Here is a 23,359-nt window from a genome sequence, read left to right as displayed (position 1 = left end):
AAAAAAAAAAAAAAAAAGCTGACTTGGTCACAACATTGTATTGCATCCTGTTTGAATATGGTTTTCTCCTCTTGCACTGCAGCTTAGGAACTCACAGCAACAATGATGTGAGTGAAGTGAAAGGAATCATCCGTCCCTATTGTGGTTTATTGATATCACATGTTATCTAATAATGGTAGTCTGTGGCCTCATGTAGCCAAAATCTGTTTGGGATATGGCACGTGTAGCCACGCTGGATTCTGTCAGGACTAGGTGGGGAGGGACTTTCTGGACACTGCGCAACAAGTGCTAGGGCGCAAGAAGTGGCTGATAACAGTGGATGACACGTCATGCGGTAGCTCAAACAGGAGACGGGTCTTTGAGTGGATGATTAGGTACGATGTACTACCTCAACTACTCTATAGTACATGTAGCCTACTGCCGCTTGGAAGGGATGTGCCGCAGTAAAGTTTACCCGGACTTTGAAAGCGCGCCGTTGGAAGTTTCCCCGCATGTCACAGCACAGAAACCAGTCTGGAGGACTTCTTGTAACACAAAATGGCAAAGATGCAGCGTTCCACAACCCTGGTGATTTACTTTCATTTATTGTTTCATCGCAAAAGTAGCGCTGGAAGTTTAGAGCTGTTGAGGAAGCAGCAGGTGAGCAGCGGAGCGTGAGATTTGGACAGCAGCTCGATCAAACTTGGCTTTAATGTGACGGAAGGCAAAGTGAAATGGTCCCGACTTGTTACAGAAGCTGGGAGGATATAACTTGAAAGGAGCGTGTTTTTAGAAAGGGAAAAAAAGACTCAGTCCACCATGAGAGCGCTGGCTGTACTGTGCGTAATTGTCGGGCTGTGGGAGTCGAGCCTGAGCAACCGAAACTGTCCGGACCTGATCGTTGACAGCTGTCACTGCTCGGCGGAGAGGTCCAAGGACCTGAGCAGGCAGCATGTCCGAGTCAAAGTTGTGTGCGATGATGTGGACCTGATGGACACCCTGCAGCCCCGCTTCCTACCCAACAGAACCGTGTCCCTGTAAGTAGCCTAGGATCATACTGCCAAAACCGTCTGCCTGAATAGACACTTATTGGAGCAGCAATATGTGTCACACAGTGGGCATTTGTCTAGATGTTGTAGCCAAGCTGAGTATACGGAAGAGGATTAGGGCCACAACACATGTATTTGAGTTCTGACTATCAGAATTCTGAGATTTATGAAAATATATCAGAATTCTGACTTCAAACTCATTATTCTGACTTTAAAGTCAGAACTCAAATACATTTTTTCACATCTCACCTAATACAATTTCTAATTCTCTTCCATAAATCTGTAAAAATTTAGAAACTAGGCTAATAATAGCTAGTTAATTTTTCTGAAATTGGGATACTGTCTAGTGGATGGATTTTCTCCTCAGGGGCCTTGGAGCTCTCTAAGGGCCCCTGGAGATGCTTAAATTCCATTTAGGGGACCTGGATGCATGGGCAAGAGCATTCAGTGTTATACATTGATTCCACAAGGTTAAAGAGCTTTGACACAGTTCTTTAGGAAAACTCTTGTCCAGGATACATGAGTTTTAGAGTTGAACCACACAAATCAATAAACAGTAACTCATATTCTACAGAATATTAAAGCCTAGTACAGGAAAAAAATGTAGGTGAGGTCCATATTAATATCCATTAAATTAAATTAAATTACATCATGGTCGCTAAATTCTCCTCAAATGCAGCCCTGGCAACAATATTACAAGAGAGCTGTGATAGTTCCTTAAGAAAACCAAGAAAAACATGATAACAATGCTTATTTGGCACATATAGAAGCAGAACCTTTTAAAATGCATGTTTTGACTTTTTCAAATCAATCAAACCAACACAACTTTATTATATTCTGGATATAATTTAGTGATTATATCCTTGTCTGTAAGACCAGCAACAATAAGTCATTTAAGTGATTAGTCGATCAACACAATTGCCAACAACACTGATAATTGATTGAATGTCAAAGTCATTAAATTAAGCTATGAGTCCAAGCCAGTGCCTTATTCACTGAGTCCAGCCTCTCAAAGAGAGGATTTATGCTTTTATGTATTGTATATCATTAAAATGGAATGGGTTTTAGTTTCGGACCATGGGTCAGACAAAATAACACATTTGAATATGTCACCTCAGCCTCAGATTCTGTTTCCAATTCAGGTTTATTTCTTTTTCATAATTCCTTGTGTGCACATATAAAGGAAAATGAACTCTTCTCCACCAGCCACTTGTAGTGTGACAGGAAAAAAAAACAATCATACCGACAAATACAGACCAAAATCTATAAAACCAGATAAAAAAAAACACATTCACAACAGTAAAAGTAACAGTTGACGGCACATTGGGTTAAAGTGCTGTGGTGTGTTTAAAAGTTGAAAAGGATTAGGATGGCACCAAGATCTTGGTTGTAGCTGTCGCCGTGGTCCTGCTGCACTACACCCTGCTGTGTCCTGCTACATCCAGCTATGCCCTGCTATGCCACGCTACATACTGTATCACCCTGCAGCGCCCTGCTATGAAATTAACTACTACTACTACTATATTTTAGTTACTGTTTAGTTATTTTCTTTATTGTAACTGTTGTTGCCACTGTGCACCACACCCCCAACCTGCACCGCCAGTCTCCGCCTACCAAGAGACAGGGTCGGTCCGAGGTTCTCCCTAAAAGGGAGTTTTTCCTCGCCACTGTTGCACTATGCTTGTTCTTGGGGAATTGTTGGTATTGTTGGGGCTTTATCAATTACAGAGTGTTGTCTAGAGCTACTCTATGTCTTGAGATAACTCTTGTTGTGATTTGAGACTTTAATTAAAATTGAACTGAATTGGAAAGTTATCAGCACAGCGTGTTAAAGTGTGATGGTGCCCATAATGGATTAGCAGAACAGAATATAGAGTGAACATGATATTTATCTCACAGCCATGCAGTCCTCATTATGCTTATGGACCCTTAGTGGTCCCCAGAAAACTGGAAATGCTTATGGACCCTTATTGGTCCCCAGAAAACTTGATTTGCTTATGGATCCTTAGTGATCCCCGGAAAAGTTGATATGCATATGGACCCTCAGTGGTCCCCAGAAAACTTGGTATGCTTATGGATCCTTAGTGGTCCCCAGAAAACTCAATATGCTTATGGATCCTCAGTTGTCACCAGAAAACTCTATATGTGTATGGTTCCTTTGTGGTCCTCAGGAAACTTGACATGCTTATGAATCCTTAGTGGTCCCCAGAAAAGTTGATATACTTATGGATACTTAGTGGTCCCCAGAAAAGTTGATATGCTTATGGATCCTTAGTGGTCCCCAGAAAACTCAATATGCTTAGGGATCCTTAGTGCTCCCTAGAAAACTCAATATGCTTATGGACCCTTAGTGCTCCCCAGAACCCCTCTTTGAAAAAACACAGTCCCTGTGCAAACCACATTCCAGCCTCACCTGTCCTGCGTTGTTACACTCGCTGCCTCCTCAACCATCCTTTGCCTTTCCCCTCGCTCTTTAGGGATATTATTTGCATTTCATTCAAAGTTATTCAAACATAGATATTGCGCTTTCAACAGAGACTTTGAGAAACCTCCCTTAGTATTCATCTGTGCCTCTCTTGTAGATGAAATAGCACTTCAAACACTCGAGGGGTTGATAACTTTCCCCCACACGTCCTCCCCTCTCTCTTTCTCTGCAGGTGCACAGATTGACTAGATTAATAGACTGTTTTATTCGTGGAAACTTGAGGTTTGCCTTTAGGAGTGTAAAAGAAATACTAAATGTAAAGGCCCTTGACAAATTACAGCCAACCACTCACTCTGATCTTAGAGCACGGCTGATTAATGGTAGCACTTTGCTTACTGCAATTTATTTGGAGTTGTGTTTGCTTCCGCGTAGGCAGGGTTGCCTTTTGTTCCTTTTAAGTGGAAAATGGTTAAAGGCTTTGTTTTCAAAGGGGGGTTGTTTTTGTTGCTCGCAGGTACTAACGAAGTTGGATTTTTAAATTGCTCTAAACACATGCACTAAGACAGGTTGGCTTTTAAACACAACGTACAGTAAGTATCAAACTGACTGCATGTCGAAGCATCTCTCCCACAGAATGACACCTTTCTCTCAGTTCGCTTAAGAAATGCCGTGTTATGATTAGACCTGTACAAATAATCCCATGGCTCACTCTGTCCTGTTCCTTGGTGAACTAAATCCTCCAGCCGAGCCCTAGCTGGCCAGGAAGCAGTTTTCCTGCGTTAGGAAATGTGACCTTTGTCAGGCTGAAGTGGCCTCCCTGCTCGCTCTTTTGTTTGGATGTGCTGTGCAAATAAACAGATACATCAGGGGAAGTATGCACTGACCCCCCCCCCCCCCCCCCCCCCCCACACCCCCATAGACTACCCAACAAATCTCCAAAATGTCTCACTCATTTCATTTTCTCTCACCACCTACTCTCCTTGTAAAGCCATTTCCTCAATGACAACTCAAGCACACTGTGTCACGTTCAAGAACGCTAACCCAGATCCAAATGCCACCTCTAATTAAAGCCACAGATTGGGCTTTGTTGCTTCTCTTTTTGCCTTTTATTATTGCATCCATAAAATGTTCATGAGGAACAAACCCTGTAATAATTTAGTGCCTTGCAAATGCCAAGAAGAAGAAAAACTTTACATGCAAATAAAAGAACATTAGCATAAATAAGAAAGATAAAAATGGACAAAATGTAAAAGTGTGTCATAGCGATATAACGATGCATGGTGAATCAGTTAAAAATTTAAATATGTGTAAAGATTACAATGCATTGAGATAAAAAATGATCTCATTTTGAAATGGCCTAGGCCATAATCTGCTTTTGATTTCATATGTTTGACTTCAGATGAGACGTTGCGACGTGTTCTTAGTTTTTTTTTTTTGATGTACGTGTTGTTTACAAAATCAAACTATTCATTATTTTGTATTTTTTTATTTAAGATAAAATACAATTTCAGTGTCAGATTTGATAAGAGGAAATGTCTGTTGTTTTGCATGATTGGTATACATTTTTTTCAGTCGTCTGCGGCTTATTCTGTTAAAAAAAAGCATGACAAAATCCTAAAAATGATATTGTGAATCGAATTGTGAGTTTAGTGTATCGTAACATCCCTAGTGTGTCTAAAACTGTGTGCCAGTAACTCTGTGTGTCATTACTATGTAAGTCAGTAACTCTCTCTGTTTAGTTACTCTGTGTCAGTTACTTTCTGTGTCAGTAACTGTGTTTTAGTTACTCTGTGTCAGTTACTCTCTGTGTGTCAGTGGCTCTGTGTCATTTACTCTGTGTGTTTGTGACTCTGGGTTTTAGTTACTCTGTGTCAGTTACTCTCTGTGTGTTACTCTTTGTGTGTCAGTTACTCTCTTAGCGTTAATAAATCTCTGTGTGTCAGTAACTCGGGATTTATTTGCTCTGTGTTAGTAACTCTTTGTGTGTCGGTAACTGTCTGTGTTGGTGAATCTATGTGTTTTAGTTACTCTGTGTCAGTTACTCTCTGTGTGTCTTTTACTTTCTGTGTGTCAGTAACTCTTTGTGTTTTAGTTACTCTGTGTCAGTTACTCTCTGTGTGTCAGCAACTGTGATTTAGTAACTCAGTGTCAGTTACTCTCTGTGTGTTAGTAACTGTGTTTTAGTTAATCTGTGTCAATAACTCTCTTTGTGTCAGTACCTCTTTGTGCGAGTAACTCTGTGAGTCAGTAACTCTTGCTGTGTCAATAACTCTCTTTGTGTCAGTAACTCTTTGTGTGTCAGTAACTCTTTGTGTGTCAGTAACTGTGTGTCAGTAACTCACTGTGTGTCAGTAACTCTCTTTGTGTCAGTAGCTCTTTGTGTCAATAACTCTTTTTGTGTTAGCAACTCTTTGTGTGTCAGTAACTCTCTTTGTGTCAGTTACTTTCTGTGTGTGTCAGTAACTCTGTGTGTGTCAGTGAGCTGAGATGGCGGCCGACACTTAGGCAATGCTCTGACAGGAAGACGCAGCGCTCGTCTAGGGGAGAGGAGGGGACAGATTGTGGAAGAGACAAGGGGATAGAGAGAAGATGGGAGACAGTCAGTGAAAGAGCCATTATGGGAGTACGGGAGTGACAGAGAGGATGCTGGGAAAGCGGGGACGGGGGCTCACTTGAGAGCTGAGACGGAGGCTGATTGAGATGATGGGACTGCCACAAACAGGTTGTTGTGTCTGGGAGGCGCTTGTCGCACAGTAACAGCTTATTGTAACTGAGTGTCTGAGTCTCTTCACTGCTGGAAACTGCACGCAAAGAGACACACACTGTGCACTTACATAAGTCAAACTTATAGAGTTTTACAAAGTGCTACAACTGCCGGTGTTTTCCTGCTCGCTGAGCTGTCGTGTTGCAAACAAACCTGTTTGCGTCATTTGCATATTATACTTTTATTGCCGGCCTAGCCCAGTGTAGGATTTGAATATCGCAGATCCAGGAGTACCATGTGATATCAACATTAATTTAGTGCAACAACCAGCAGTGTAAATTGACAGCTGGAGTTTTATAGCGATTTAGTCTATATTAGTTGTAGTCATGTATTGATCAGCTGATTGTTAGTTTAGTTTTGAAATCAGCAGCTAAAACGTCAAATGAACCGGTTCCTTTAGCCGACTAAAAGTAATGTTAAAGCGACGATAATTCATCTTTTAATTTGAACAATAGATCACATAATATGTATAAGTATGTGCAGGTGTAGCAAGCCTCTTCTAACTCATATCTATGAGAGTAATTAGCATGGATAACGCTGATTCAATGGAGTGATTATGTATAAGATTATATACAAATATTTATAGACATAATACATTTTTAGACTATAAGAAATGCTTATAGTCTTTAAAAATTAACAAACCACTGGCAAACAGCCTAAATACATTACACTACTACTACACTGCAGGACTATTTTTGACAGTAGTGATACAGTTACAGCCTTTTGTCAGAATTCATGAAAAGAAATAGAAGTTTTTTTATAATTTCATTCAAACCTTTTTCAACTGTTACAGGAGAAGATGCAATGTTTCTTATTGACTTTACTTCCAACTTCTGGAGTTGTGCATGTTCCCTGATGGAACCACGCTGAGGTCCTTCCAGGCCTGGGTGTCTTCTTTTTGAAAGGGATAAAACGAGGGAATTTGGTCTGGGAAAGACCCAAATTTGGACATGTACCCCTGACTGCAGACCCGCAGACACATTGAGGGGCGGGGTTAAACGTTGAGGGGCGGGGTCAAACGTTTAAATCCGCCCAGTCTCCAACCGTCCACTACCCAACTCATTTAATACAATGTGGGACTAGAAACCTTAATGGATGTGGCGAAATGCAGCGATTTAAACATAATGAACTTAATCTTTGGTTTTACTAATTATGAAATACAATATTGACACATTTCACAAAACATTAAATACTTCAATAATCCATTAAATGATAAAAAAGTAGAATATTTGAATGTGTATTTATCATAATCAATTGCAACCTGATACTTTCTTAATGTTATCAAAATCAAACTATCATGAGACTATAATATATATCATATATATTATATAATGTATATAATATGTGTATATTTCTATATATATATAACACCAATAATTATGAAAATAAGTTTAATAACATATATACAACCATAATAACAACAACAATAATTAGATTAGATACTTTATTCATCCCACAGCGGGAAAATTTCCTTGTTACTGCAGCAAAAAAGCAAAACAAACAAACATTGCAAATATTGCATTAAACTGAATATGTAATTGAATTATTAAAGCAAAAGTAGGTAGACATAATATAAATTATATTTACCTGTGACCATAAATAATATTGAAAAGGTGAGTACTTGTAATGGAAAAAATATAAATACAGATAATAAAGATATACAGAGAGTGTGTGGAGTAAATTCAAAAAACAGGAACAGAAACTACACACTATCAGGTAGTGCAGGTGTTGTAGAGTCTGACAGCGGCCGGGATGAAGGACCTGCGGTACCTCTCCTTCTTACACCGGGGGGGGTCTGTTGCTGAAAGAGCTGCTCAGGGACCCCACAGTGTCGTGTAGGGGGTGAAAGGTGTTCTCCATGATGGCTGTCACCTTAGCTAACATCCTTCTCTCCCCTACTTCCTCTATGGGGTCCAGAGGACAGTCCAGGACAGGGCTCACTCTCCTGATCAGTCTATTGAGTCTGCTCCTGTTGGTATTGAAAGGTAATTAGAAAGTCATCCTTTCCTTTTCCATCATACTGTTTTTTTTTTAATTTAACAACACATATTGAACAACAAACTAGCAGGCAAACAGTAAAAATGTTAATGAAATGTTGATGTTCACGTCATCTTTTCCTGTTTTTGGCCATCTCGTCTTTAGAGCCATGTGAGTCAAAGACATCCATGCATTATACAACACATGTAATATAATTATCATTGAGACAGTTGATGTAAAATATAATGTGAAGTCTTGATCATTTTATAGACACTTACATCATAGGAACGTTTTCCAGGAGAACTTTGCACCACCATCTCCGTGTTTGGACACTGGAGACAGATCTACAGGCTATCATCCACACGCGAGTCGTGGCACTAGCATCTGCACTGGTCGCGCTAGCCGTGCTATGCCTGGGGGGGGGGCAGAGACAAAGATGTGCTAGGTGTTGTGGTTCTGAGCTCTCCTTCACCTCCTTGTTGCAGATGATTCAGAGACCGTCCATGCACACAACAACTGTAACATTGTCCTTCAATGGATATAATTTCCACACTTTAAGATTACTTGGAGCTAGCATAGACAGTTAAAGAAGGGAGCTAGTCATCCAATCCGAACCTCAGCCTGCTCAATTTGTGCAGAAACATTAAAATAGAAATAACCAGCTTTTTTAATTGTTTTTGAAAAGTAAACAACTATAAAAGTCACACTTACTTCCATTATTTATTGATTAAAAAGGGCTGTCCGAAGCGTGGGTGCATACCGCTAATTTCACTCTGATATTGCAATGAAATGACAGGGTCAAATGCTGGAGAGTGGTCAGGGTTGAACGTTGAGGGGCGGGGTTACACGTTTAACCCCGCCCCTCAACGTGTCTGCGGGTCTGCAGTCAGGGGCTTCTCAATTTGGAGGCCCTCATCATCCTCATCATCATCCTCTCAGAGACGGACAGGAGGGGCTGTTTGCGGTGTCTAGGGGGAAGTGATCAGGACAAGGCTCCAAACCACATGCTAGACCCAGACCCAGGATTTTAAAATTGACTGACATATTGTTTTAATAATGATTTACTTATATCTGTTTCTGTTTATATGGTTTCGCCCACAGCAACTAAATCATATCCATTTCCAGCAAAACAGAGTGAAAGCAGAAAATGCAGAAAATCCATGTTATGTACATCTTTACAAAAAAGTCAGACTGACTGACATGTGATGTGCATTCTTTATAGAGAACAATACATTTTTAGAAATGTCTCATGGTATATTGTCTCTAGAAGTGTATAATTCAACTGTTTTTGTTAAAGAGGGGAAAGAGAATAGCAACACTCAATCCTATAGAATCGCAATCAATGAAAATTGCAATACATATCTAATTGACACCCATGAAAGAATCAAATGGGACAAAAGCATATCCCAGTCATATCATGTATATCATTTATCATTTATAGTATGATCAAAAGGAATTGGAGTCTAATATTGATCTATGTGCATCTGTGTTTAAAAAAACCTGGTGTCAGAGCACGTCATTTTCTTGTTTCTTTTCCTAAAATGGCTATCTGCATTCTCATTTTTTGGTGTTGCTATAAATATCATTCTGTTCCCCCCCCTCCTCCTTTCTTATTCACTCCCTCTATCTTATATTTGCTCTCTGTTATTCCTTGGGGGCTTCTATTTCTCATCTGCCGAGGTGCTTTTTGTGCTCTACCCTACTCAGAGTTCTGAGTACTTCTGCATGAATATTTCATCGACATTGGCACACATATTTTCCATACTCTCCTCGCTGACAAAACCTGTGAGCACACACTTTCAAAGCCCTAAATGAAATGTCACCCATATGCATAGGAACTGGTTGTTAAACTAAAGAGAAGTGACCATAACCGAATACGTGGTGTCTAACATCTGACGCCTCGAGGAGTCATGCCGATCTCTCTCTCCTTTTGTCTGCCCCTCTGTTGGCTTCTCTCGCGCTTATCTCCAGTGATATGGAAGATTTAAAGAAAGCAAAAAGTTCAACTTTAGATGAGGGCACGCTGCAATATCAGTCGTCTAAGCTCTAGAGGGTGTAATACTTTCAGCACTTTCCCCTCTGCGATAGCTAAAGCCAAGAACATTTGCCCCGGAGTTATCCGTGTGCTCAAGAACTGTTGAGGTCAGGGCCGATCCGTAATGTTGCCGCATGCTCGAACCCTACAGTCGCCTTAACAAGCAACTATTGATTAATCTCTTTAACACCAGAGGGTTAGTATTTGGTCACGGATTCCTCCAGGCTCCTGTAGGTGTGTATTGCTACATTACACAGAGATTGTGAGTCTCGGCTGTCTGGAAAAGCTGTGTAACTGTTAAGAAACAGCTGATCAGTTTTGCTTGAGGCAATAACGATTCACTGATCAGGAGTTCATGACCAGGGTGGGGGAGAGGGGGGAGTCTGTAAATCGTGCCGCAGCCTTGAAAAACCAAGAATGTGTCGAAACCTAGACTTAGCATCTAAAAATATTAGGTAAAGATAAATACAGCGTTTGCCAAGGATATGTCTGCGCTCTGCTATCCCCGGCCTCCTCCCTGCGCAGCTAAGTAAATACTAAAGTTACTTAAAGGGTCATAAATTTGAGAGCGGAGGGGGGTAACCTCCAGCTTGTTGCCTTTTTCACGGTTTTCTGACTCATTGTAAAACAAGGTGATTAAAACCCTGATGTGTGTTGCTTCTGTGGCAGGGTGGGATCCCAGTGGGAAGCACATTAGCTCTCCTTCCCGTCTCACAGGAGCCTCGGCAGGCCTTTATCAGCACTGTGGGCCTAACTGTGTGTGTATGCCGTGTCTGAATCAGGGACGGGTGTATATGTAGAAGTCTTGATGTCATTGCTTGTTGTGTTGTGATGTTGTATCATGCAGTGGTGAGCTGAATATTTTCAGATCGCTCGTGACTTCAGCCAAGTTGTTTAAGGTAGTTGAAGGGCGGACGTAATCATCAAGTGATGGCGATGACAGATGCCAGAGATGACAGATAAGTGCATGAATTCAATTCAATTTTATTTGTATAGCGCTAAATCACAACAGTTATCTCATTGTGCCTTTCAGAAAAGAAAAGTTCTAGACCATAATCTATGAAGCTCCTGTTTCCCTGCTCTAACTAAAGTAGACCAAGTCCTGTTCCAGGCATGGGCGTAAAATCTTATCTCACAGTTTGGGGGGGGCAATAACATAACATATTATTTCAGAAGACGAATTTTTGAAGGGGACACACATATTACAGCCACAATTATACTAGCAGCAGAGGACATGTGTACACAGAGGAAAGCCTTAATACTGTCAGTAAAGCATGGAGACTGTACCATTATTCTTCTTGTCATTGATTCTCTTGATTTAATGAAAACGCTGACTAAACTGACCAAAATATTCTTTTAGTATGAATTTAATTTTAAGTTTACAATCAAGCCACAAACATGCTTTTCCCTGGTCTCCCTGTTCCTTCCTTGAGACTCTCCACCTGACTGTCCCTGGTCTCCCTTTTCCTTCCCTGAGACTCGACACCTGACTGTCCCTGGTCTCCCTGTTCCTTCCCTGAGACTCTACACTTGACTGTCCCTGGTCTCCCTGTTCCTTCCCTGAGACTCTACACTTGACTGTCCCTGGTCTCCCTGTTCCTTCCTTGAGACTCTCCACCTGACTGTCCCTGGTCTCCCTATTCCTTCCCTGAGACTCTACACCCGACTGTCCCAGGTCTCCCTGTTCCTTCCCTGAGACTCTACACCTGACTGTCCCTGGTCTCCCCTGATCCTTCCCCTGGATTAACTCCTATGGTTCCAGGCTTACCAATGAGTCCCGTAGGGCCAAAAAGTTTTGTGGGTTTGACCCGTCCACCCACGGATTTATGGATTCTCGGTCTTTCATAATACGTTATATCACAGCGTCAGTATTTTACAAGTTGGGAGTGAAAACGGGTTAGCGTTCAAACTACTAGCAGGGCAGTCACAGGCCCATTTGGGCCAGGGGCATATAGTGAGGGGGAGGCATCTTCCCTACCCCTCTCCTGTCGCCGCCCTCGCTCAGGCCCCACCCATCTTTGAAACTACACACCTATAAAGTTTCCTGACTAAATCTTCCACAGTTGTTATCTGGCCACAGACATGAAAACATATGGTAAAGTACTGAAACTTAGAAACAAACTTAATAACTGGACCTTATTACATTTTTATTGGATTTAAGGTTGTAAGAAAATGTACTTAAATGTATGTTCATGCCAAATACTTTTTCCTATTATTTAGGACAATCAACCAATGAGTCATGGTCTAGTTTATTGGCAGCCTCCATCTCATATTGTTGTTGGTGCTCGAGATGATCAAATCCATTTAACATATTGAATTTTAACATTGTACATTATGACAGCTATATTTATTAAGTAAACCCAAAGATTCAGATGAAACTACCTTTTGTTCACAACAACAGTTATCTCACTGTGCTTTTCATAAAATCGCAGGACTAGACCGTACTCTGTGATGTTATACCATGAAGAATTATTAAGTTGTTAAACACATCATTTTACAGTTATACGGTAGGAGTCTGAAAGCACTGAAAGTTATGCGACCGGACCCCGACCTTATTTAGGACTACATTTCCCAAAGGCCCACTTGCTTCCTGTTAAAAGAAGGAAGTTGCTGCTTCTCTTGTTTCCCCTGTTGTGCCAGAAGGGACTTCAGAAGGGCTCCAACCTGGAGTGTAAATGTAGGTGGAACTTTGAGTTGAGCAAAAAAAAACTTCTCTAAAGTCAATAGCGCAGCATTTCACTGTTAATTTAACAACGCATTTGTAAAATGCGCCTAGGCTCATGCACACATTATGCCTATTAAACACACAGGGACACACAGCAGCACACCAACATGCAAAAGATTAAAAATGCTGATTTTACGGTGCAAATCTGCCATCATAATAGCAATGTGCCAAGGTAGAGATGGACCTGGCTTTTAAAGGGAATGGGAGGTGACACTCTGATCTGAAGTACAACACTTTTGAACCATGTGCTCGGTGCACAGACCCTTTTTTTCCACCATTCAAGTAGCAAAAGTGGATTTGGATACGCCCTAAACACACCTGCGCCATGCACTTAGATGGTTAAAATAGGGCCCCTGGTCTCATGTTTAGGTGTCAAAATGTTACATTCATAACATTTCTACCCGGGATTGAAAGAAGGTACAGTGACTGAATCTCGCCAGAGTGAGGCAAATCACTCACAAATGATAGGCTAAGTGATTTAAGTCAATTCTTGAAAGAAAAGTAAAGACATCTCACTCCTTTGATGCATCTGAACCATACCTTATAGTGTGGTCTGTAATATGAAGGGTGGCATCCCAGGCATGTGTTTCTCAATCATCTACCATGTGAAGCTCTGTTAACACACACTCTGTAGGTAACCCCTAAAGCAACATCTGTTTCCTGTCCAACGTAATGTTAGTAGATATGAAATATGTTATTTTGGTTAGCTGTGTCTAGTAACTCGATCTTCTAAAATAACAGAGGGTTCGGCTGTTTGGGAAGAAGAGAACCCTTGAGGCCAGCGGATCCAAATGTTTGCAATAGTTCACATTGTGATCTTTACTCCACTTGGTCGTCGTCATTGGTGTGCTGGATGGCGTCCGTTGAAGCTATTTTTGATTCTGTTCTCCTGTAGTAATAATATGGTTGTATGTCTCTGGTGAGCTGGATGTCTCTGGTGCATGGCAGCCAGGCTATAGCTTCTATAACGCTGACGTGTTAGTTGGACCTCACAGAAATATCCCAGCTGTTGTGTGGACGGAGGGGGAATGAAAGCCAGAGCTCCCATAGTAAGGAGGAATGCATATGATTAAGCTGGCTGTTTATTCATTTGTAGCCACAAAGCTTAAGGCCTGTACCAAAGTGTGACATTTGAATTATGAGATTTAGGGCTACAGCTATAGAGTTTTAATAGGTTAAGCAATTAACTACCAATTGACCTCTTGATTACTTTCTCTCTAACATGTCAGAAAATAGTGAAAAATGCCCATCACAACTCCCCGAGCCCAAGGTGAAGTCTTCATATTGCTTGTTTTGTCCAACCATCAGCTAGGATTTTGTAGTTTTTTAGTCATAAGACCATTAAATGCACCAAATCTTGGAACCAGCTAATATTTGGCATCCTTACTTTATTTCCTGGATAATACATAATCAAAACAGGTGTTCATTTTCAGTTGAATGACATTTCAAACCCAGGTGAGTTAATTTGCTTATATTGGGATGTAGAAAGAAAGAAGAAGGTAAAATGTGAGCTTTGCAAACTTATAATTTTGTGCTCCAAAATTCACACAAAAATTGCTTTATGCCATATTGGAGGATTGTGAAACTGCAACATTTACAAGGTATGATCTCGTGGTCAGACATGACGTATTGTATGTATACACGCCTGGCTGTGGCTGCCACTGGCACACAGTAAGCAATGACATAAACCATTTGCTTCAGCCCACAGAGGCAACACTGAGTCCATGCACTGGTCCCGCATTGAAAGCAGCTTATCCACAGAGAACATAATTGATAATATAAATAAAGAGAGGATGGACGCTCCAGAAGTTCGTCATGGGCTGTTTACATAATGTTCAATTCTGTTTTTCCTGTGATTTCCTGGATGTTATGCAGAAGCTCGAGATAGGCATGCAGAGGTCGGGAAGCACACACACACACACACACACACACACACACACACACACACACACACACAGGACACGGTTGAGTTTGCGCAAACAGAGGCTGCCTGTCCCTGAGTGGGACGTCCGTCCGCAGAGGGATGTGTAGCGGTCTGGGGAACAGAAGGGAGACCTGGGATGAAACACAGAGACGGTACTGGTATCTCATGATCTCAATGTTGACTAACTTCACTTCATCACACCATCCATTTGTGTCTTTAAAAAAGAGCTGCTGCAGTTTGACAGGAATGTCGGTTAGACCCTGGAAATAAAAGAATAAACTCCACTGTGCCTCTGATACTGAAACAGTTATCAGGGATTCGGTTATTTTTCTCAATGAATATGTGTGTGAAATTTTATGAAATTGACCCCTCAGTCAAGTAGTTTCTCCCCATGTCCAGTTGACTCCATGCTGGGTATATCTGCTGTAATTTTCCGCTCTAGGAGAGCTTTGTGTTAAGATGAATCCAAACTGACAGAAACCCAGTAGGATATTGATGTGTGGATAAACAACAATAAAAATCCATATGAGTTGTCGTTTATTCACTTTTGCCTCCCTAAATGGAGGTATTTTGCACACTAAATTTGAAACATGTCTGATTCCTCTTTGACAACGAGTGATTGGCCAAGCTACAACAGGCCTGGCAAGCTCTTTATTTTTCACACATAAGCATGTCTGGCTAACTAGCTCACTTACAAAGACAAGGGGCATGACATTAACTAAGTATATAATTATGGGGTCACCAGTTTGTTTGTATTAGGGCTGTCACAATACCAAAAATCAATACCAGTAAACTAACACAAATCTTGATGCCGATTTTGAAACCACATTAAAAAAAAAAAGGACTTTCTAAGATTCCATGCACTTTAACATGAAACATAAACTTCTTAATTAAAATATTTGAAAAATTGCGTGACCAGAGACGTTACAAACCCCGAGTAAATATGGAGATGGAGACAGCTTAGAGCCCAAAAGGACGCAGATTTAGCAAATTTCCTCCTGAACAAAGAGCTAAGCATTAGCTTCAGGCTAATTTATCACGGCTACAAGGGACGGGCATTTTGTGTCATTTCAACATTCGTGTACTCACATTGAATTATGCAGCTAGAGTACTCAAGCTAGTTAGTTACTCGCAAAATTGAGACAAAGCAAGTAAAGTGATCCGACGGGTGCTGGCTAACGCTGCGATGCTAACCCTGCTAACGTTACAGTAGGAGCAGGCAGGCAACCACAACTGTTTACAATATGCAACGTAGCCTTTTCAGCGGCCGTATCCGACAACAGAGGGTTATTTAAAACCAAAGGGGGGGCTGTAAATCAAAAAGAGAGGACCATGGGTTTGCAGTCAACATGCCATTTTCCATCTCCGATGACTCTTGTCCATATGTTTTTGAAAGCTATGTTCAGAAGTAGAAGGCCGTGACTTTGGCTTCTTGTCCTCCTAGTTCTGAATGTATCAACTGGAACACTCTGGTGCGTATACTGCCCCTATCAGTTCCGGAAGAGGACAATTTTCTAAAAAGCCGGCTAGCTAGCGCCTGAAGGCAGCCCGGAGCGTCTGCCTTTTGTTACCATAGCAACCAACCAAAGGCGTCCTAATTTTTGGATCATTATTCTAAAGTACAAACAGTTTTGTTTTAACCAGAAACAAAGACACATCACTTAAACACACAAAATTAATTGTGTTACTATTATTTTTTGTGCATACACTACCGGTGAAAGGTTTGGGTCACTTAAACATTTCCATACCACCCCATTATAGACAGAATACCAGCTCATCTGGGTGGGGGGGGCTGATCTTTAATCAATATCAATATCTACATTGCCCATTATCAGCAACCATTCATCCAATGTTCCAAAGGCTCATTCTGTTCACTAATCTGATCTGACCGAACTAGAAAAACATTGGAGAACCATTTCGAAATTATGTAGACACATAATGTAGTCGGAAAACTCCTCGATCTTCTGCCCCGGTTAAAAACAAAAAACAATGCAACTGATTTCAGCTGGTATTGTGTCTATAATCGAGTGTAATGGACATTTGTAAGTGACCCCAAACCTTTGACCGATGTACCGTACATTTGAATATTTTTTCTAACAAAACATATTTTGATCAAACTTGACTGGACAGGCCAAGTGGTACTATTCCTTCTGAAAGAATTTATTATGATGATCAAGTTAATTATATCCTGGATTTTGTATCACCATAGTCCCTTAACGTATGTAGAAATGCAGGAAATTTGCCAGACGACCCCAGTTTTTTAATTAGTCAACTATTTAATCTAATACTATCATAAATGTATTTTATGTACTGTACAGTACATTGTCTAGGCTCTGCTGAAGTTTTCCTGCACTATTTTCTTCATTGTGACTAATTTGTCCACTAGTTCTGAAGTTTTATTCTGAAGTGATTGAGACGTGCTATTCTAAGATGTTGGCTTTTGGTGCAGACCCAAATGTAAATACAATCTTGGATGTTGACATGAATTTGCTGACACAAGTTTATGTCCGTGCTTTTGCTGAGAAGAGATTTCTTATTTTCAGTCCTGTTTCAATAACTGTTATCACACATAACTGTTATAAAACATACTTTCCCCAAAGAATATGCATATGCAAGCTTGTTAAAGCAAGAAACAAAAATACTGGCAAAAATGAAAGTATATTTTTTTCTTCGCCAGAAAAACAATAAAATATACATTTATGTGACCAAATTAAATAAATGTTGAGTTCTTTTTGTGAGTCTATGACTAGTTGGACTGTCTGTTTGTGCAGTCTTCACTATCACATTTTCAGCGCACACACTTCCGTTCTGCTCCCCTAGCAATTTGCCTGTTCAGCACAATGCATTGTGGGACCCCGCGCCTTAATCCTGTTGTTAAAATTGAGTATAAGTTCCTCGCAGCCATAACGAGTGGCGTATCGTTACAGAGGACGCCAGTGACACATCCCAATTACTCCTCTCTCTCTAAACCTGATCAATCACTCCCAGAACATTGTTAAAGGAAGAAGGGGGAGGGATCTGACCTTGTGTGTGTGTAACTGTGTGTATGTGTGTGTGTGTGATCATATGCTGACAGGAGATACGCAACATCACACATGCAAAGAAGGGCTCTTAGCAGCAGATCACACTGGGCATGCATAAATCCACAGCGCCACAGACACAAAGCTGCCCCTGCAGATGATTTAAGAGTTCACTGGAGCAATCAATATTTCAGCAGATATGAAATCTACAAACTCCATATTTAAAATGATGTGAATCTGGGCTGTAGAATAAGCGCAGTATAGAATGGGTAAATCCCGCCCACTCTGCAATTTGATTTTGCCCTGCAGCTCTGTCTGTAAACGCCCATTTTTCCTGCTTCAGTTTATAATTTTGCAGGAACCAATCAAACTGGCATGTCTACCTGGCGCACTATTGGTGGGTTTAACACAATGTCTGATTGGTTGAAGGACTATCTAATTGCGTACAGAGTCATTTGAACTACCCCCGTTGGTCACGCCTCTTGTGCACAGAAAATCTGTGTGTGTGTGTGTGTGTATGTGTGTGTGATACCAATATTTGTGACAGGCAGCTTTAAATATGTTAAATGCCTCATTGTTTGTCCTTGATTTTTTATGTCACTTATTGTCACATCATTAGTATTATTTTTAATGAAATGGGTTCCTTTCTTGGAAATGAGGAGCCTCAGAGTGTCAAACCGTGTTACTGCTGCTACTACTACTACTACTACTACTGTCGTGAAAATTAAAAAGAAACAAAGTAAGAAAGAAAAAAGAAAAAAAGAAAGGAGAAAGAAAGAAAGCTATTTTGATCCAAGCTGGCAGTAATTTCATTAAAGCCCATATAGTGAACAGCATTCAGAGTTAGACCTGCATTAAAGCTTCAGTGAGTAACTTTTTGATATTAATGAACATCCGTTACATTTAGATCATTGCCAAATGAGTTGCTCCAAAGCTAATTAAGACTATGAGCTCCACACTACTGTCTCTGTATTTCTCAGTATGGTTATGTACAGAAGATGGTGGTGTCCGGTGACTTTCAAGCACAGAAACTCAAGTGAAGATAATTACCTCTTCCAAAGAATCCATCATGTTTTTTTAATCCTCCGTGTCCTGCTTAAGCTACTAGCTGCATTCAAGGGATGTGGGGGCGTGCGAGGTCACATGAGGCAACTCCAATCCAATATTCTGCCAAACTTTTAGCTCGGTTTTAGTCTCCACCATCTCTGAACTTGTTAAATTCTTCAATGTTTTGCTACCTAGTTGCTAACTTTGTCAGTGCACTGTTTGATGCTGGGTCACCTACAGTGGATTGTATTGCTTTTTGGTATAAAAACCAAGTTCCAAGTGTAGTTCAAGGTTGCAAAACCCTAATAAGACTTTGAAAGCACCAAACCCATGTAATCTGCTTCATCACGGCTGTCTTGGTGTAATATGTTTAGATGTGATTGACAGTGAAGCAGCCCCACAACTGTCATCACATTTCAACACTGATTGGTGCAGAGGAATGCGTGACATCACCTATTTCTAACCCCGCAGACAGACATCTCTGAAGTGAAACGGTTATTGTATATATTGTGTTCAAAGAGGACTCCATTACAAATTTAAAAAATATATTCCAGGGCCTTAAAACTTGTGGTAATGGATGACTATGCTGAAACTGCAGTCCTTGTTTGTATTGTGTTTCATTTTATCTTGTTTATTATGTCCTTATGTGAGGTATTTTGAATTTTTTGAAAGGATTTTCACAAAAACTACCCACACAAAACCATTTCTTAATGCTAGTGTACTTGACTACGTGCAATGCCCTGTTGTATCTCTGTGTTTGGACGTCATTAGCTGTTGGTCTTGTGTCTGAAATGTCTCTTGCACTTGAGCAGCAGGTAACACTGGTCTTATGTGGTCTAACAAGCCACTGTGGGACTAGATGTACGTGTTGTTACACTTCCTGTTAAGTTAACATTGTGTTCTCATTCCTACGCGACATAGGTTTAGTGGGTTAAGTTAAAGGTTAGAGTTAACCATAGAGTACGGAGGATTATGGTAGGAGCGGTTAGGGAATAAATACTGTACAGTATTTGTAACACTTAGACCTCACAAGAATAAAAATATCGGTGTAGGAGCATTTGTGACTGTATTCTGACTCTGGTGTGTATGAGGCAAAGCTTGAGTCCCAAGGCCCAGTGTATTGAATAATGGGACAGTATTGTATGTGTGTATGTGTGTGTGTGTGTGTCTGTAACACATTCAGCAAGACTGCCTGTACAAGCATGACTTTTCTTGCCAGACAAATGCATCACTTGAAGAACATATAGTCTTTACAGACACAGACATGATTCATCAAAAAAAAGTCTATCACTGAAATAACCTTAATGGCGGCTCTGCATCGCCTCTGAATATTTATTCCTCACCTAAAGATCCCTGTGGTGCGTTTCATTGATTTGTTTTCTGTTGTAATGTCAGCAACGGATGACTGAATTGTGCTGAACCGGCGTTCCTTCAAGCTTTTCTGTTAGGCCAATATTGTGACATGGAGGAGTTGAGGATGGGGAGGGAGAGGGGGGGTTATTGGATCATTACCCATCTTAACCACAAACACCAGTAAACAAGACAGAGACGTGGCCAGGTTGGGTAATTCCCAACTGCAATCTTTGCCACATACATATTGACAGTCAGAGGATAATACATGTTTTTTTTTCTTGCAGCTTTATTTTTGTAACATTTCCGAATGTTCCTCCCTTCACTCGTTCTGTATGCCCACCTCACCTTCTCTCCCTACTATCTTGTGTCCTGAAACAGAAACCTGAGTAACAACAAGATCTCCCTGCTAAGGAATGGCTCCTTCTATGGCTTGGCTGCCCTAGAAAAACTGTGAGTACTTCATCAAGCTGTCTTTACTGTTTTGTCCTCCCCAGAGTCCTAATAGCTGTCATCACAGGAGCGGGATCGCTCTGTAGCATGGGAAAGGGGGACAAGGTGGGGAACTAAGAGGTCCTTGCCAATGGTTTTCATCCATCAGCCCTAATGCTTAACCTCAAACGCTGCAGTAAATGTCTTAAAATGGAAAATATATAGATTATAATTTTAAAGGTTTAATGCAGTGTACTTTGACACATCAACTGACTGCGTCAGGTCCATGTCAGGTCCATTGGTTTGTGTCCCACGTCGTATGCAATTTCCCGGAAGCCTGTTTGCTTGCAGCCTGATGATGAGCTCTATAATGGCTGTCTTTTCCCGCCTGCCCCCTGAAGTCAACTATTGATTGCCTTTAGCTCGGTCCAGCCCAGTGATCACTGCTTTTCTACCTGATGGCGACACTGACATTGGCTGATGATGAGGAAATCACAGAGGGGCAGAAATCACACAGTGAGGACGGCTTAATAACGCTCTCCCTTTCAGTAAATTATCCTTAGATGTATGCATGCACACTCTTGTTCACATAGAGCACACTTATAACTGTAAGCTCACACACACATACACACACATACATATACAGGCTACCTCAGCCACTGCTTTGAATATAAAAGTCACTTGACCCACGTCTTCCTGACTACCTGACATTTAAATTCAGATAGTAATGTCTTTGAAGTAATTCCGCCCTTCTTCCACTCCTTTTTGGGTGGCTATGTCGCCGGTCAACCTGTACCGAATGATGTCACCTGTCTCCCTGGGCCTTATTAGTGCCATTAAACAGCACTGGAGTGATGGCGAGATGATTGCAAGGCTTTTAAGGACTCAGCCAAAGGTTTGTGGAGGCTGACCTTTTTGGAGCAGCACTTTGCGTGCCCTATCCCTTCCTTCACCTCGCTCTGTGGGTACAGCCTGTCCATCCGTTCCGCCACATGCAGCATTTGGCAGCGATGTGTCTGTCTCTAGCAGTTGATGCCAAGCCAGGTAGCCAGTGAGTTGAAAGTGGCGGCCAGCTGTTCCTTGGTCTTGCCCAGACGACTGCCTGCCTGCCCGGCTGGCTGACTGACTGACTGGATCTGAAGGTTGTGGTGGATCGGCAGCTGATTGACAAGCTTAATTACCTGTGTGTGTGTGTGTGTGTGGGTGTTTGGGTTTGCACCACTTGTGCTGCAGATGTGGACCTTTTGAGGCCGAAATGGAAACATGGTGAACCCAGAGCAAGTTTTACTGGAAATAAAATTAGGTTGTCTTCATAAAAGCATTGGTTCCCAACCTTTTGGGTCTCAGGTACCCCTTCAGGCCAGTCCGAAGAACTCACTTACCCTTTCATATATTCCGAATGTCTTTCAAATGCAAACAGATTCATTACACAAAAGGTGGATATTGTTATTTTTTCATATAACTGTCAATTTTAGGTCGGTCGGGCATGAAATTGTACTACAGTACTACTACTTGTAGTTAAACATACATTTTCAACCGTTTATCCATAACTTTCCTGGGTATCACCAATTATCTCCCAAATTAATTTGATTGACATTCACAGAGTTCCGATTTGATTACATTTCCGCTTTGATATCAGTATATCCATTATGATATCATTTAGGTTTGGGGAATTTTCAGTTACAATACCCATTTTGCTTGGATATAAAAGAGATTCTCAGAAAACCTATGCGGTAAAAGTTATATGGAACAAGCAACCCACAAACATTCATTTTTAATGCTACATTAAGAACTGACACTCCCAACATTTGCTCCTCTTTTTCTGTATTAAAAGATCAATTTCGGGACTTTAATAATCAATATCACATCACCCAAGCAAAGATTAATTTTAATTGGAGTGTCAATTATTTGAACCCAACCCTATTTACAGTAATTCAAGTTATTTGAAAAAAAACTACTAATAGTATTAGTTGAGCTGCTCCAGAATCTTTCCACTGGTTAGTAACCACTGTTTAAAGGGTTAGTTTGCCCAAATTTCAAAAAGATAATTTCTTGTTCATTTCTGCTGGTATTTACTGAAGTTATGCAGATCCTTTTAGTTTCATTTGTTTTGTCTTTGAGACATGTATCTGCCTCAATGTTAATACAATGGAGGAATTAACATTGCTAAAGATCTAGTCTATCAGCAACTTTGTAGATCCCCCTAGGGGAAAATCTTTTAATGTGATTTGTCTCTAAAGCCCAGAAAGTGTCCTCTTAATGGAGGGTCCCTGTATGTTGGATGATGGCCAGGATCCCTCATATGGACACCAGCCCATTACCATCAGCCAAACTGGGTCCCATGGGAGCAAAGCAGGAACAAAGCCCAACACTGTTCTCTGATGAGAACACTGAATGTAGCTTTTGCCACTTCATCATGTGTTCCCACCCCAAAAGCTCCCTGTTTGTGACAGATCTGTGAGAAACGGACGATGCTGGCATATTTTTCCGTCTCCACATCTAAAGGAAGATAATGTTTCTATAGATATGTTGGACTGGAACCACATTTCATGGCCACGCCATAGGCCAATGAAATATTAACAAAAGTGGCGTAGGTAATGACGAAGAAGTGTTACAGTCTGTTCCTTCTTAA

The 23,359-nt window shown here is 41.0% G+C and overlaps 1 protein-coding gene across 1 annotated transcript in view; it reads left to right on the top strand.

Annotated features, from left to right (window-relative positions):
- The first annotated feature begins 228 nt into the window (after positions 1-228).
- LOC117960443 (adhesion G protein-coupled receptor A3) overlaps positions 229-23,359 on the top strand; it is a 185,161-nt gene continuing 162,030 nt past the window's right edge. The window contains exons 1-2 of the mRNA XM_034898347.1: positions 229-1,016; positions 20,677-20,748. Of these exons, the coding sequence (XP_034754238.1) occupies positions 799-1,016; positions 20,677-20,748 (290 nt within the window). The 5' untranslated portion in view covers positions 229-798. The remainder of the gene's footprint in view (positions 1,017-20,676; positions 20,749-23,359) is intronic.

This window comes from Etheostoma cragini, chromosome 17 (assembly GCF_013103735.1).
Source record: "Etheostoma cragini isolate CJK2018 chromosome 17, CSU_Ecrag_1.0, whole genome shotgun sequence".
NCBI classification, from domain to species: domain Eukaryota; kingdom Metazoa; phylum Chordata; class Actinopteri; order Perciformes; family Percidae; genus Etheostoma; species Etheostoma cragini.
The sequence above is the reverse complement of the archived record's forward strand: the minus strand, read 5'-3'. Positions and strand labels throughout refer to the sequence as shown.